The sequence below is a fragment of the Palaemon carinicauda genome, unplaced genomic scaffold (genome assembly GCF_036898095.1).
Source record: "Palaemon carinicauda isolate YSFRI2023 unplaced genomic scaffold, ASM3689809v2 scaffold1505, whole genome shotgun sequence".
NCBI lineage: Eukaryota > Metazoa > Arthropoda > Malacostraca > Decapoda > Palaemonidae > Palaemon > Palaemon carinicauda.
The window spans coordinates 24,781-39,591 of record NW_027169043.1 but is presented as its reverse complement, the minus strand read 5'-3'; the positions used below and the strand labels follow the sequence as shown (position 1 = coordinate 39,591).

Sequence of the window (14,811 nt, the reverse complement as noted above, 5' to 3'; positions counted from 1 at the left end):
AATTTTCGAAAAAAAATAACGTATCATCCTTAAAGAACTTTATTTAAACCGAAAGTAGACATTATATGTTATCTAAGGCACCGACAACTCTAACCACATTCATAGAATTTTATAGCTTAATCTACCTATCAGTACTTATATTAGGTATAGCTTTACTTTCAATAAACTCTACCTATAAACAAAAGAATGTAGTTTATCTATCTGATTTTAGTGGCTTTACGCGCTTTAAAGTCCTATCTTTATTCTTCTTCTTCTTCTTCTCTCTTGTAGGAGGGTTACCACCTTTCTTGACATTTGTTACTAAATTCTATATTTTAGCAGCTACAACCCATTCCATATTAATTTTTTTCTTTTTAACCTTCATAGTAAGTCTACTTATATACTATTTAAGTGTATTTAAATTCCTAAGGGTAGATTTTAACTACTCAGTAAATATTAAAGTGTTGTCTTACACTACAACATATCTAATAGTAATCCTTTTCCTGTTAAATCTAATCGCTTCTTATTCGATCCACGGGTTTTGTATAGACCTTTTTTAAAGACGAGTACTATATAATATATGGCTTTTACGTTATGTCACCTTTTAATTACTTATTTAACAAGCTTAAAAGATATCTTGTTAGAAGAATTTTTTTATTTAATGCTATTTATAGTAGCCTAATCACCTTTTACTTAAATAAATAATGACTAATACACTACAAAATCTAGTAACTTTTTTTGACGAACTGTACTCAATACACACTAATGACTGAGATTTAGTAGTAAGTTTGTCTAACGCTTACACTTTAGATAGCTGGGCTTTAGAACATCAAAGCTACTTATCTGATACCAGTTCATTAGTAGAATATTGTATCCAAACTGATTTTTTAGAAGAAACCGAAGAATATGCACCTTTAGATGAAAATAATAATCCTTTATTTGGTGCCCCAGGGTTTTTACACAACTTTTCACTCAACGAGTTTAATACCGTATTACAACCTAAACCCAACTCAAATGATCTAGAGACTAGACTAGTTCTAGAGAGTATAACTAAACAACTAGACTATACTAATCTTGCTATAGTACTTTTTAGTGAGTTTTGAGGTGACAAGTATTTTAGGTATGAAACCAACAAAGAGTCTTTCTTTCTAATTGATGAAGTCCTTGAAAATTGGTATGAAGACAGTGTTGGTTATAGTTTTTGTTTACCGCAACTTGAAGATATTTGCGTACCTAAATTTATCGAACCGATTTTAACTTATCAGAATAATCGCTACAAATTGATCTTACAACTAGTAGATAATTTCCCTCTTTATGTTAAAATCTGAAGAGATTTATTGGTAGATTATATTTTTGACCAAAGATACAGAGTTACATTACCAATAGCTAGATCACCTTGGATTTATTTTTATCAATTACTAATATCCCTCTTTTTCTTATTACTACTTGTCTCCTGCTTTCTAAATGTCAGTAAGGTAAAGGTTTATACTAATAAAAAGGCAGGCTTAGCATGGATAGCTAAAATTTACTTATTGTTTTTTTTTATCTTAATTAATGAAGAGTTAATCCTAGCCTGGACTCAAGTGTGTTATTTTAACCTTTGATTCTTCATTGAAGACCCGATTTTCAGTTATCCGACCCAATTTCAACTTCCAATCGAGGGTTCCCCCAACAATCATCAACTTGAAGCGTATAAGTTATATATTTGAAAACCAATAGGTAAAGTAATGTCTAACCTTTATTCAACTACTCATCTGGTTTAAAGTATAAAATATATGTATAATAATGCAACTTTAATTATTGATTTTTTTTTTGAAGACATAATATTACAGCTTTTATTGCTTTCTGTTAGTCTGTTCTTTTTATCAACTCATTCTCTATTACGTAAGTTATGAGCCTTCTGTTTGATAGTTTTTAATTTAGGTCTAATCCTAGCCAATGCAGGTTATGAATTGTATATTAGTTTTTTATGAATAATCGAGTTAAGTTTTATAATTGTTTTTTTTTTGCTAATAATGGCCTTTAATAGCTCATTAAAGCAAAACAGTACCAATATATTTACATTAACCCTTAAATACTATTACGTTGTTATAGTATTGGCTGTTTGTTTTTTCTTTATAATACCTGTTTATCTCTACATAAACAACTATCAACCAAAAACTAAAGGGTCTAATTATCTAGACCTAATTTCATTCATTTATTTTACTGATTATTACAAAGAAAACCAAACAAACAGTGTTATCTTATCAGATCTTAAAGGTCTTGGACTTTACCTTTTTAATGATCAATGCGTTACACTCCTTATGTTTTTACTACTACTAACAATTGCATCAGTACTAATAGTTATAATTCAATTACAAGCTTCAATAAAAAAAAGCTTTAATAATAAATTATTGGTATCTAGTTTAATATTAAATCGTTTTAAATTTAATACAAATAAAAATTTTGTTAACAAAGAAATTTTAGAATATCAACTAAAAACTAGAAATGGGCTAAGGATAGTTAAGTCCAAAAAAAAATAAAATGCTATATGTCCTCTAAATTTTTTTCTACAAAATTAATTTATACATTTAGTTACAACTTTAAACACTTGTATTTAGAATTTTTTGTTAATAAATTCTCTTGAAAAATAGACCCTCTATTGAATGGCTCCTGAAAATATGATAACAGTAAAACTAACATTGAACAAGTACAAGATATTCGGATGGTACGATTTTGAGAAAAATTCCGTCAAGGTACTAACCGAGAACAGTATCGTACTGGTGTTCATATGATCTTATATTTAAGCCTCGCATTGTTTTTAACTAACTACCTTAGATTTAACTCTTCAAACCTAAATACCTTCAAGCTGTCTCTTATAACAGTTGTATTGATTACCCTTGTGTTTATACCATTCAAACAAGTTTTTAACGCGACTTACCTTACTGATTGTTATAGTAAATTATGCAAGAGCTTAGTCCAAACTACTAGTTAGTTAATGGCTTTTACCAATAATACTAAAGCAACTTTAAAGACTGGCATATATGTTACTTGTCAAAAGTATGAAAATTATTGTTTTTGGTTTTGCTATGTTCCCTTTAGCAATGGGTGCTTTAGGTACAGGACTTTTATTTGGATCTTATAATGTTTCAGTCGCAAGAAACCCAGAAGAAAGTGAAGGTTTATATAATACTACACTTGCAGGATTTGCTTTCATTGAATCATTTATTTTCATTGCTTTATTTGTAGCTGCATTAGTTGCACTATTATTCTAGTCATTGTTATAATATTATGTGTCATATACGAAACTTAAATCTTTTATAAACACAACCAAAACCTTAAATTTTAGACTTAACTTTACTCTCCTTGCAGTTATAAGCTTATTTTTACTTAATAAGTATTATGTAGTTGAAATCCTAAATGCTATCTCCTCAAACCTTACAAACGAGGATGAGGTGTTAACCTACTTCGGAAATTCATTTTGAACTTGAAACTACTTTGTTAAATTGAATATCTATGTTTGGTTTTTTTTTTTTTTAATTATCGCAAGTACTGCTATTATACCTTATACAACGTTACTAGGATTATATGGAGTTTTTATAAGCACCATTATACCTTTGTTTTTTTTTAGCTACACCTTCCTACTTTATTCTTTTTTTATTAGATATAATACGCTTACTACTAATATTGTTTTTGGTAGTTGGTTTTTAACATCAATCGGATATGAGATTTTTTTTGATTTAAAAGTTGATTATTTATCAGCTGCTTTTGCTGCATTAACATCCAATATCGGGTTTTTTGCAGTTACTTACTCATTTAGTTACTTTAGAGGAGAACCTTTAATACCTAGATTACTATTACAAATCCAGTTTTTTATAATTAGTATGACTATTTTTGTATTTGCATCTAACCTTATTGTATTATTTTTAGGTTGAGAGTTAATTGGGCTGACGTCTTTTCTCCTAATTAACTTTTGAACAAACAAAGCAGCGTCCCTTAAGTCATCTTTTAAAGCCTTATATTTTAATAGATGAAGTGATACCTTTATTATGCTGTTTTTATTCCTTTGCTTCACACAATTCGGGACCTTAGATATAGAAGTTATATTGAGTGAACTGTGAATGTTAATTGAAAAAAACTACAAATATCTAAATTATATGTTTGAAGATAGTATAAGCTATTTAGTTGAGGATATTGAAGATGTAGAAGGTCAAATATTGAATATACCTTTTTTAATGTTTTTATTTCTAGTCCTCGGCGGTTCAATTAAATCTGCGCAATTTTTATGTCATCTGTGGTTACCTGACTCAATGGAAGCCCCGGTCCCTGCTTCAGCCTTAATCCACTCTGCTACTCTAGTTTCTGCAGGTATTTACCTAGTTTTAAGATTTACAGATCTTATACATTTAATTTGCGTATACAATAACTATCTTCTTTTATGAGGTGCTATTACTGCATTATATGGAGGTATTTGTGCGTGTGCACAAAATGACTTAAAACGGATCCTAGCCTACTCAACTATTAGCCACTGTGGTAATATGTTTTTACTGGCATCAGCAGGTTTTTCGGATCTAACCATTATATACCTATATATTCACGGGTATTTTAAAGCCCTAAGTTTTCTATGTGTTGGTAATATAATTCGTTTCTACAAAAATGTACAAGATCTACGTAGGATGGGTATGAGTGCTTATTATCTCCCCCTAGATTCATTAGCCTTATCTATTGCCCTAATAAATTTAGGAGGTCTTCCACTAACCCTAGGTTTTTATCTTAAGCATTATATACTAGCTTTTGTTTCAACAAAAACACTAGTAGTCATATTAATTTCAGTTGCATTGATAGGTACTAGTATTACTGGATTTTTATATAGTCTGAAGATTATTTACCACGTTTTTTTTGATGTTAAAAAAGGTTCTATTAATGTATATACTACGCGAGAAGGTGATGTACTAACATCAAAGTACAACAGCTCAACTTCATATGTTCTTGTCTATCTTTTCGTCTTAGCTTTTTTTAACGCATACCTAGTTAGCCTATATCTATTATCGTTAGAAAACCCAGAGTTAATAATTTGCGGACAAAATTTTGATGGAGCAAACATCCTTCAGCGAAACAGACAACCAATGGACTCTTTACTTAAACACGAAGTAACCTACGCTATTAACGGTATACTTCCTATTTTCTTTATATTACTATTAGCGGATTACAATTATCATGCTAACTGAAGATATGTTGTAACTGAAATCAACGGTAAGTTAATAACGTACTGTTATATTATAACTTTACTTATGTTCCCTATTCAATTTCAAATTGAAAAAATACTTGAAGACATCTTTCCATTTTTAGCTCCTTAAAAACAAAAATATATGTCAAATAATTCAAATTTTACAAATAAAGACTCTCAAAAACGTTTTAGCCTTTCGTTATATTCTATAGTACGATACTTTGCTATCTTAAATTTAACAATACCACATACTTGAGTAAGTTTAATCGGTTTCTCTTTATTCGCAACTATGGGTTGACAAGTTATTACAGGGTTCATCCTAGCCATGGGATTTATCCCTGAACCTCTTTATATTCCTGCATCTCGAGAAACCGAAGATTTAGAGGGTTTACACATTGATGATATTTTTTGATTACATGAACGAGGAGTAGATTACCTATTCTTATTAATTTACGCTCACTTACTACGTAAGCTATTTATGAACTCTATCTCCCATGAAACTGAAGCAAGTTGAAAATCCGGTGCCTTAGCCTATCTATTACTACAGGCTGTTGTTTTTTTTGGGCTTGTCCTTTGTTCAACCCATTTAAGTGAAATTACTTTAAGAATTGCAGCAAACATAGTAGCAAGTTTTACTAGTTTCAAAACCCAAATTGATTGGATTTTATTTACTGATAGAACATTAAACGCAGATACTATGGTACGTATGATGATCTTCCACTACCTTGCTGCTGGATTAGTACTTCTTTTAGGTTTATTTCACGGTATTGATATGCACTATGATTGGAAAGGGGAAACTCATTATACTGGGTTAAAAGAATCAGTAAATTGATTTGATGAAGGTCTAGTTAATGAATTAACCAAATTTTTCCTAACACTATGAGGTTTTGTTTTTTTAGTTTTAATAATCTTTAAAGACCAAGAACCATTAGCATATGAAATGTTTATGTGAGGGGATTTAGGGTTAGTTACTGATGTCAATTTTTTTGCTGTAGCTCCACATTGGTATTTTAGACCTTTTATGGCTTGATTAACTATGGTACCTGATCACTATACAGGGTTAGCTGGACTATTTACCTTTTTCTTCTCTATATTTTTACAACCTAACTTAATGCGAAGATCTGATGAAAGACCAATCCTTCCTACCCATAAGTTTTATAAAGGTGAACTTGACGAAAGCCAATCTATTAAAGCAATGAGCTATAATATAAACTCACATTATAGCCTAACTTTTTATTGTACGTTTATATTATTTGTTATATCTTTGTGATATGCAGCGTCATTTTTACCTTACGGAAGATTCTTTCACATGATTGGTGGTAACTTTGGTCTAGGAATTGCATATATATACCTATTCTGATACGTTCTATTCCCTTCTTTTAGAGGCGGTCACAACTTCTCGCATACTTTAAATGAATACGTTTTTTGGTGAAGATTAGTTAAAATTAGAGCAAAAAAAAGATTTTGAGCCCCTAAATACTAATAAAATTATATGTCATATAATGCTTATTTCTTTTCTAATGCATTCTATTCTTATTATACTCCTTTGGAATCTTTTTGTTTGACCCTAGAATATCAATTTAACCTAAATTTCCTAACAGTAGCTACGTATACAAATTCTATTGAGTTATACGAGTATACTAAAGGATATAAAAACCTAGTGAATACAAGTTTATATAAAGACCTACTAGCTTCAACCAGTGTTATTGACAACGTACTAACTAGTACTTGATATAACAATTTTTTAAACTATTTAGATAAACCTTGTCTTTTATCTAAACAAGCCTCTATTTTAGATACAACCTTCATCGAATTAAATAGAGTGAAGGAGAATGATGATTTTTTAATTAATGGTAATTGGGTATTAAAAGATGATAGTTTAGTCGAAATGTCAATTCTTATTTTCGGCAAATTAATAGAAGCCTTTTCATTGCTCTATATCTTCTTTATTGTTTATTTATTAACATCTGCTACATACATCACATTTAGAAAGGATAGTACTGATCATGACCATTTTGTGTGTGCAGGCTCTATCCAAAGCGAAAAAGAAATCGGAAACATCGATGATTTAATGAATACAGCTCTTATTCTAATCTTTTTATTCTCTTGTTACGCAAACCAACTAGTGTCTAGTTATATTATGAGTTACTTTCCAATCCCAGAACTTATATTAACCGCAGTACTTTTATTTGTAGCAACTCTATTCTTAAACTTACTCTTTGTACTTTGAGACCTCGGAGCTTTATTTATTATCTTTATCAAAGGTTCTTCTAGAAAAACCTCATTTTTATTTGAAATCTTCCTAGATATATTGTTTATATTCAGTTATTTTGTACGAACTTTAATTCAAAATGTACGTGTTGCTGTAATCTTTATCTTTTACTTCTCATATATGCATGCCCTTGAAGATCAATATCCAGAAGTCTATGCATCATCGCTTTCTTCAAGTGTAAGAGATATTATGAATCCGTCTCTCTGAAATTATCAACTTTTCAAAGACTTCTCGTTAAACGCAATGCATTTGATCTACGAAGCAGCTCACTTTAGTATAATCTTTTTATCTCAATTAGGTTCCTTCCTAATGATTGTTTTTTGAATCTTTAATAGCTTATACTTTACATATGAAGAAAATACTTCCGAAAGAATGTTAGCTATTAGAAGACGAGAATTCCGTCAATTTAACCCATTCAAAGACTAGATTGTTTAAAATAGGTTCTATATGTCCAATATTTTTTTTCTCCATAAGATCACTAAAAACTTCAAATTATCTACTATCATTACCATTAGCCTGTTAACAGTTATACCTTTTGTATACTTAATGCTAAAATACTCGGTTGTATCAACGGTATTTCCTTATATAGTGACTTTAATAAAAAGCCCTATTTACTATCTAGTCCTACTTATTGTAATGACATTAATTGTAGCCGCCATTACTCTTCTCGAAAGAAAAGCCTTAAGCCTATCTCAACGACGAATAGGTCCTTTATTTGTTGGTTATAAAGGTCGTCTACAATATCTAGCCGACGCTTTAAAGTTATTTTTAAAAGGATTTATTGTCCAGTTGAAGTTAATAAGTTTCTATTTATTTTATGTCCTTCATTAGTCTTTACAACATGTTATACATTTTGAGCAAACGCAGCTTGAGGTTTAAACATCGGAATCTGTGAAATAGAATTCAATTTAATCTATGCTAGCTTGCTCTCAGGTTTGTTTAGTATAGCAGTAATATTAACTGGTTTTGTTAGCAGAAACAAATATGCCTATCTTGCCTCTATAAGGTCTCTGTTAATGGTTTTAAATCTAGAAATAATATTAGGGTTGTTTTTTTTGACACTAGCTCTTTTTAGTAAAACCTTATCAGTTTTTTTTTTTGCCTATTTACAAGAAACTACATTAATCATCTTTAACTACCTTTATATTCTCGGGATGATTGTGATTATTTTTTTCTTAGAAACAGGCCGAGCTCCCTTTGATCTACATGAAGCAGAATCAGAATTAGTAAGTGGTTATAATACTGAGTATGGTAGTTTTTTTTTTGCACTATATTATTTAGGTGAGTACTTTCATCTACTTTTCTTTGCTGCCTTTGTAGCTACAACATTACTAGGTTTTGATAATGTATCTCTTTACTTTATTACATTTTGTTTTCAACTATAAATATAATATTTATGAGTGATTTCATCTGATCATTAATGAATTTTTTCCTACTTAAAACCTCTACACTAACATCTGACCTACTTTCATTTAGTTACAACTTTTTTGAATATCTAACAACATCATTATACACAATTATTTCAGAGGTATATCATATCTCTACTAAACTCTATGGTCCTGGATGATCTAGCGACTTCTTACGTTTATTCCCTACAGGAAATCGAGTAGAAGTTACAACGCGGCTTAATACTTGACAGTATTGATGGTGATTTTGGTTTTGTTTTGGCTGAGCCTATTATGATGGTTTTTTCAAACGAATACTATGTTCACGTAATTTTAGAGTCTTCATCGCAATTTACTCATCAGTCAGACCACATGGTAAATTTGGAGATTTTATCGCATGTATTATTCCGGCTGGTTGAGTCATTAATATTGTATTTAACTCGAATTCTCTATTAAAGTTAGCAGAGTGACAAAATGATACTACAGTTTTAAGTATTAGAGTTCGAGCCCGTCAATGATACTGATTATACTATTATGATTTTAAACATTTATTTGAACTTTTTACTTTACCAAAGCATATTGGATGAAACGGCTGACGCTGCGATGGTTTTGGAATAAGTAAGTACTATTCCTCTTATTTAAATGCAGTTGAAAGTCGATCACGGGATTTTGCTAACGCCTTTGAATATTGAGATGAAAAAGTCACTGAAATAGTAAAAAACAATTACATAAAAAAACAAAGGCCAAAAGTAGTAGCTCAAAGCCTTGAATTAGCTGAAACAACCACAAATACAACAGATTATACTGAAGTTAGCAGAGCTAAAGCCCCTAAAATCACCAACAAAAATGTTAACTTACAAAAACAAGAAGCAAAAGTCAATTTATCTGAAATTAATTTAACCTCTCAAGATTATATTTCTCAAAGTGTAACTTCAAAAGAAACAAATAGAAAATTCGGGGAGTACATATCAACCGCATCAAATCTACATGATTTAAATGTTATTGATTCAAATTTAATGTTCAAAAAAAAAGCTAAAAAACTTATATATGATAGCCTTTCTTCTGATAGCCTAGACAGTTTTTACTTTGATAGTCAAAAAGCAAACAAATCGCTTATCAACATAAAATTAAACTTAAATGACTCTAAGCTTAAGTTTATCACAAAAATAAACCCAAATCAAGCAGCAGCCTTAGAATGATGAGATAACCGAGGTTTAGCTTTACTCCTACAAAAAAGATTAGAGTCCCCAGACCTAGTACCTGCTGATTTTCTAAAAAGCACGCAAAAAATAGATTACAGATTAAGCGACCTTAAAGGTACTAGATGTTATATAGACGCATCATCATCAGACTATGTAAGAAACTCAAACCTTTTAAACAAAACATTTTTAAATGTCGTAGACCAGAATAAATTTACCAGAAACTCAATTACCCCTTCTTCTCACCTACCTTCTCAATTCTCTAAACGATTACTACGGGTAACTAAAACCCTTGTCCTTCCAACCCTCACATCACTCAATATCTTAACAAATTCTTATGATGTTGTACACTCATGATTTATCCCAGCACTCGGAATTAAATTTGATTGTGTACCTGGAAAGTCAACACACCACCTCCTATATATTGAATATGTTGGATTTTTTTATGGGCAATGCGCAGAAATATGTGGACGTTATCACCATCACATGCCGATCAGATTATATGCTTGTACTTTAAATTATTTTATGGCTTGGTGGTCTCACATTGGTTTCTTTAAAGCTATAAGTCTAAACCCTTACACTGAATTTAAAGAATCATCCGCAGAAAACCTGTACGTACACGACGAACCTTATTGAGTTGGATCACGTAGTAATTTTATATGATAATCAGTTAAAGTGTTACCAGTAATGAATGCATCCGACTTACATATATTTCTTTTAAATAATGATTGATATACAGGACTCTTATTTTTTCTAATTACCTATAGCCTATATGGTTGATGGGTTATTAGTTCGCTGCACGAATCTATTTGACAAGTACATTTATTTAATTCAAAGTTAAATCTTTATAAAGATCTAGTACAGTATAAAAATAAGAAATCACCTTCAATTACGTCTAAAATACTTCTAACTAGAAATGTTTTAACTCTAGTTTAAATCATCACCCCATATATGTTAAATACGAATTTTATTATTCACTTAATCATTAAAAGCAAATTTGTTATAAAAAAAAAATTACTTATTATAAGTAATAACTTAAAGCAATTTCTAGATTCATCAAAGCTTTTAAAAAAAGTAAATAGTCAATCAAATACTCAAAAGGTAAAGTTAAAATTTTTCTACCAATATAAAGTGAATTTACTATTCCTACTTTTTTTACTAGCTACATTATATCATTTCTTCTATCTTTCTATTGCTAACCAAAATATCCTGTGTATGCTCTATCTTACAATAGGATCTACTATTTATCTTTTTTTTTCAGGTTTCGTTTATTTTATAAAACTATACGCCTATAATCGTTTTACAGGTTTCATACAAGATTTTTGACGCTTCGCCTTAACAGCCTTCTGGGTTATTGAAGGTTGTTTACTAGCCGTAATCTTATTCGCTTTATCCTTAGGGCCATTACTACCACAACACATGTATAGAGACGAATTAAAACTTGGTTGCGAGTATATCCAATATATTTCCTTTGAATCATTTATTGTAAAGCACACACCTCTACTGCTTCTAGCAATCATTACATCTAAAGAAGACGATGAGCAAACAACATTCGAACAGCTAATATTAGTGATAATTGCAAGTATGCTTATTACCTGAATTTTATTAGATGAGTTTTATTTACTTTTCCATATAACCAATGTTTATATGAGAGAAACACCTACCTATGTTTGAGGGTCTAAAAAATGAACTATGTCTCATTCAGTACTATGGCGTACCCGAATGTGAACATCTTATTTTGCCCTTTGTACCTTTACAAAATTTATCCATGTTATATTTGCAGCTTATTTCATACTTTTCTGAGTAGCGTCAACTTTAAAAGAAGGAGGTGTAGCTAGCGAAAACGATAATTTAGAAGAAGCAAGTGATGAAAATGTAAAGGCCGCCGCAAATTTTAATTTAGTAGCAGTCTATATTTGGTTAGGTTATATGGTTTTCTACCCTATCTGCCATCGAACAGCCTATATGTTTGTCTATAACACTAATGGAATTAGTACTTATTATAGTATAGTTAGTAAATTTATTAAAGAAGGTTTATTGTTACTATACTACTTTTTATAGATTTTATATGTCTTTTAGTTCTATCTTGGACTTTACACAAAAACTCCTAACATCTTTTTTTAAAACTTTAGCTACCTTAAGAAAATCTGCAGCATTAAAAACCGTTAATTTGCAAGAACTCTATACTACCTTTACAAAATTAATACAAGAAGCCCTTACAAAAGTACTATATAGCTTCAAAAAACATCTTTATACTATAAACCACAAAAGAATTGCCTTAAATTATTTTTACTTCACACTTTGAATGGGATTAGCAGGGGCATTCTTAGCCTTATTTATTAGACTAGAATTAGCACATCCAGGCTCTACATTCTTTAAAGGTAATGCTTTAGTTTATCTTCAAGTAATTACTTGTCATGGTTTAATTATGGTTTTTTTTGTAGTCGTACCTTTAATATTTGGGTTTTTTGGTAACTTTTTATTACCTTTACATGTTGGTTCAAAAGATGTAGCATATCCTAGACTTAACAGTATAGGTTTTTGAGTACTACCAGCTGGTTTCATTTTAGTATGTAAAGCTGCCTTTATAAGACACAAAATGTGAAAACCCAAAGAATCTAACGATACCGTTTATCTAGATTCGTTTAATATTAATAAAGATTTTTGATATTTAAATGATAATTTAGTTAAATCAAAACATGCAGGTAAAGACGAAAAAACAAAAGAAGAGTTAGCTTTAGAGACAGATTCCTTTGATTTAAGTGAACTAAGAATTAGCAAATTCTTCCGTAACCTTCGTTGAGAGGTAAGAGAGTTTGTTGAAAATCTTTGAAGCTATACCCTACGACCTGGTATAAAAACAAAGCGTCATAAGGTCTTTATAGAAAAATCTCTAGATTCCCATACAACTTGTACAGGATGAACCTTTATTACCCCTTTTACCTCAAATGTTGATAGATCAGCAGTAGGGCCAGTTGATTGTCTGGTTTTTAGTGTTATCTTCGCCGGTGTTAGTACTACAATTGGATTTACTAACTTATTAGTTACTCGACGTACCCTTACTATGCCAGGATTAAATAATCGTAGATTTTTAATGCCTTTTTTGACTATAGCAGTATTATTAACCCTAAGATTCTTAGCCTTAATTACACCAGTACTAGGTGGATGTATGATTATGATTTTTACCGACAGACATTGAGGAACAGCTTTTTTTGACTTTGCTTACGGTGGAGATCCTATATTATCTCAACATCTTTTTTGGTTCTTTGGTCATCCTGAAGTGTATGTCCTAATTATACCTACCTTTGGTATAATTAATATGGTACTACCATATTCTGCTTTTAGACGTGTTGCATCTAAACAACACATGATTTGAGCTATCTATGTTATGGGTTATATGGGGTTTTTAGTCTGAGGTCACCATATGTATCTTGTTGGTCTAGACCATAGAGCACGAACACTTTATAGTACATTGACTGTTATGATTTCCTTACCAGCTACAATTAAAATCTTTAGCTGAACACTATCTATACTAAACAGCCCTATTCGTTTAACCCCTGTTACCTTTGCTACATTATTATATGTACTTTTTTTCTTGGTTTCCGGGTTAACTGGTATGTGGTTATCTCACGTTACCTTGAACATCAATATGCACGATTCTTATTACGTAATTGCTCACTTTCACCTAATGCTATCTGGTACTGCAGTTTTAGGTCTAATGATCGGTATCTATTATTATTTTACCACCTTTTTCGGAGTAAAACTATCGCGGACCTTTATCTGATTACACTTGATTAACTTTACCTTAGGACACCTGTTAACTTTTATCCCACAATTTTTTATAGGTGTTGCCGGTATGCCAAGAAGAATTAATGACTACCCTGATATTTTTGCTGGTTGACATGGTATATCTACAGCAGGTTATTTTGTAACATTAATCGGTATCTTAGGTTTCTTTTTAGTTCTGATTGATTCACATGTAAGACATAAATTTCAAAAAAATTATATATTAACTCCTCGAGTAAACAACAGAGGAACATATTTCACCTTAAGATTCTTTCAATTACAAGCTGTTGAAAATAAAAAACAATTTATTCCTAACAAGCAACAGACAAAAAACTAAATATATCTTATATAATATATGTATTATACATTATGGAACTTTATTATATTAACTAACAGTGTAGCTGAGATAACTCTTTTTTTAACTACTATAACAGTTTTTTGACATATCATTCGATTCTTTAGATACAAATCCTCAATTACCACCTTTAAAGTTGCAGACTCAAAAATCAGTATATTAGCTCTTTTAGCAGGCGTTATCGCCTTTAACTCTCTGATATTACATTATTTCTTATATTCCACAAACAACTACCTTTACTTTTCTTCCTCTAATTTACAAGGATTTTTAATTAGTACAACACGTAAAACAAATTTATCGATTTTTGGAGAAGTTGAAGTATTCGGTTTAGTTCTTTTATTTCTAGCCAATTATATTGGAGTTATAAGTAAAACAACGCTTGATACTCGGCTAAGACTTGATAATTTAAATTTTATAATATTGATACTCTATTTTAACTTAATTTTGATTTACTTTATAAGTGCTGTTAATTTAATAGAATTCTTTTTACTTTATGAATTTTTATTGATACCTTCTTTCATGATTGTCTATTTTACAGGGTACTCAAGACGAACAATAAACTCAAGTCTTTATTTCCTTGTTTGAACTCAACTAGGATCATTACTTGTTTTATGTGCCTTTTTAATCTT

The 14,811-nt window shown here is 30.4% G+C and overlaps 1 protein-coding gene across 1 annotated transcript; it reads left to right on the top strand.

Annotated features, from left to right (window-relative positions):
- Window positions 1-1,811: 1,811 nt before the first annotated feature.
- Window positions 1,812-11,960, top strand: LOC137635630 (NADH-ubiquinone oxidoreductase chain 1-like; the record flags this gene model as incomplete). Its single annotated transcript, XM_068368095.1, has 4 exons — window positions 1,812-1,830; window positions 8,080-8,163; window positions 8,637-8,738; window positions 11,849-11,960. Coding segments are annotated over 4 exons (317 nt in total), but the record flags the coding sequence as incomplete, so codon positions are not given.
- Between the last annotated feature and the right edge of the window lie 2,851 nt (window positions 11,961-14,811).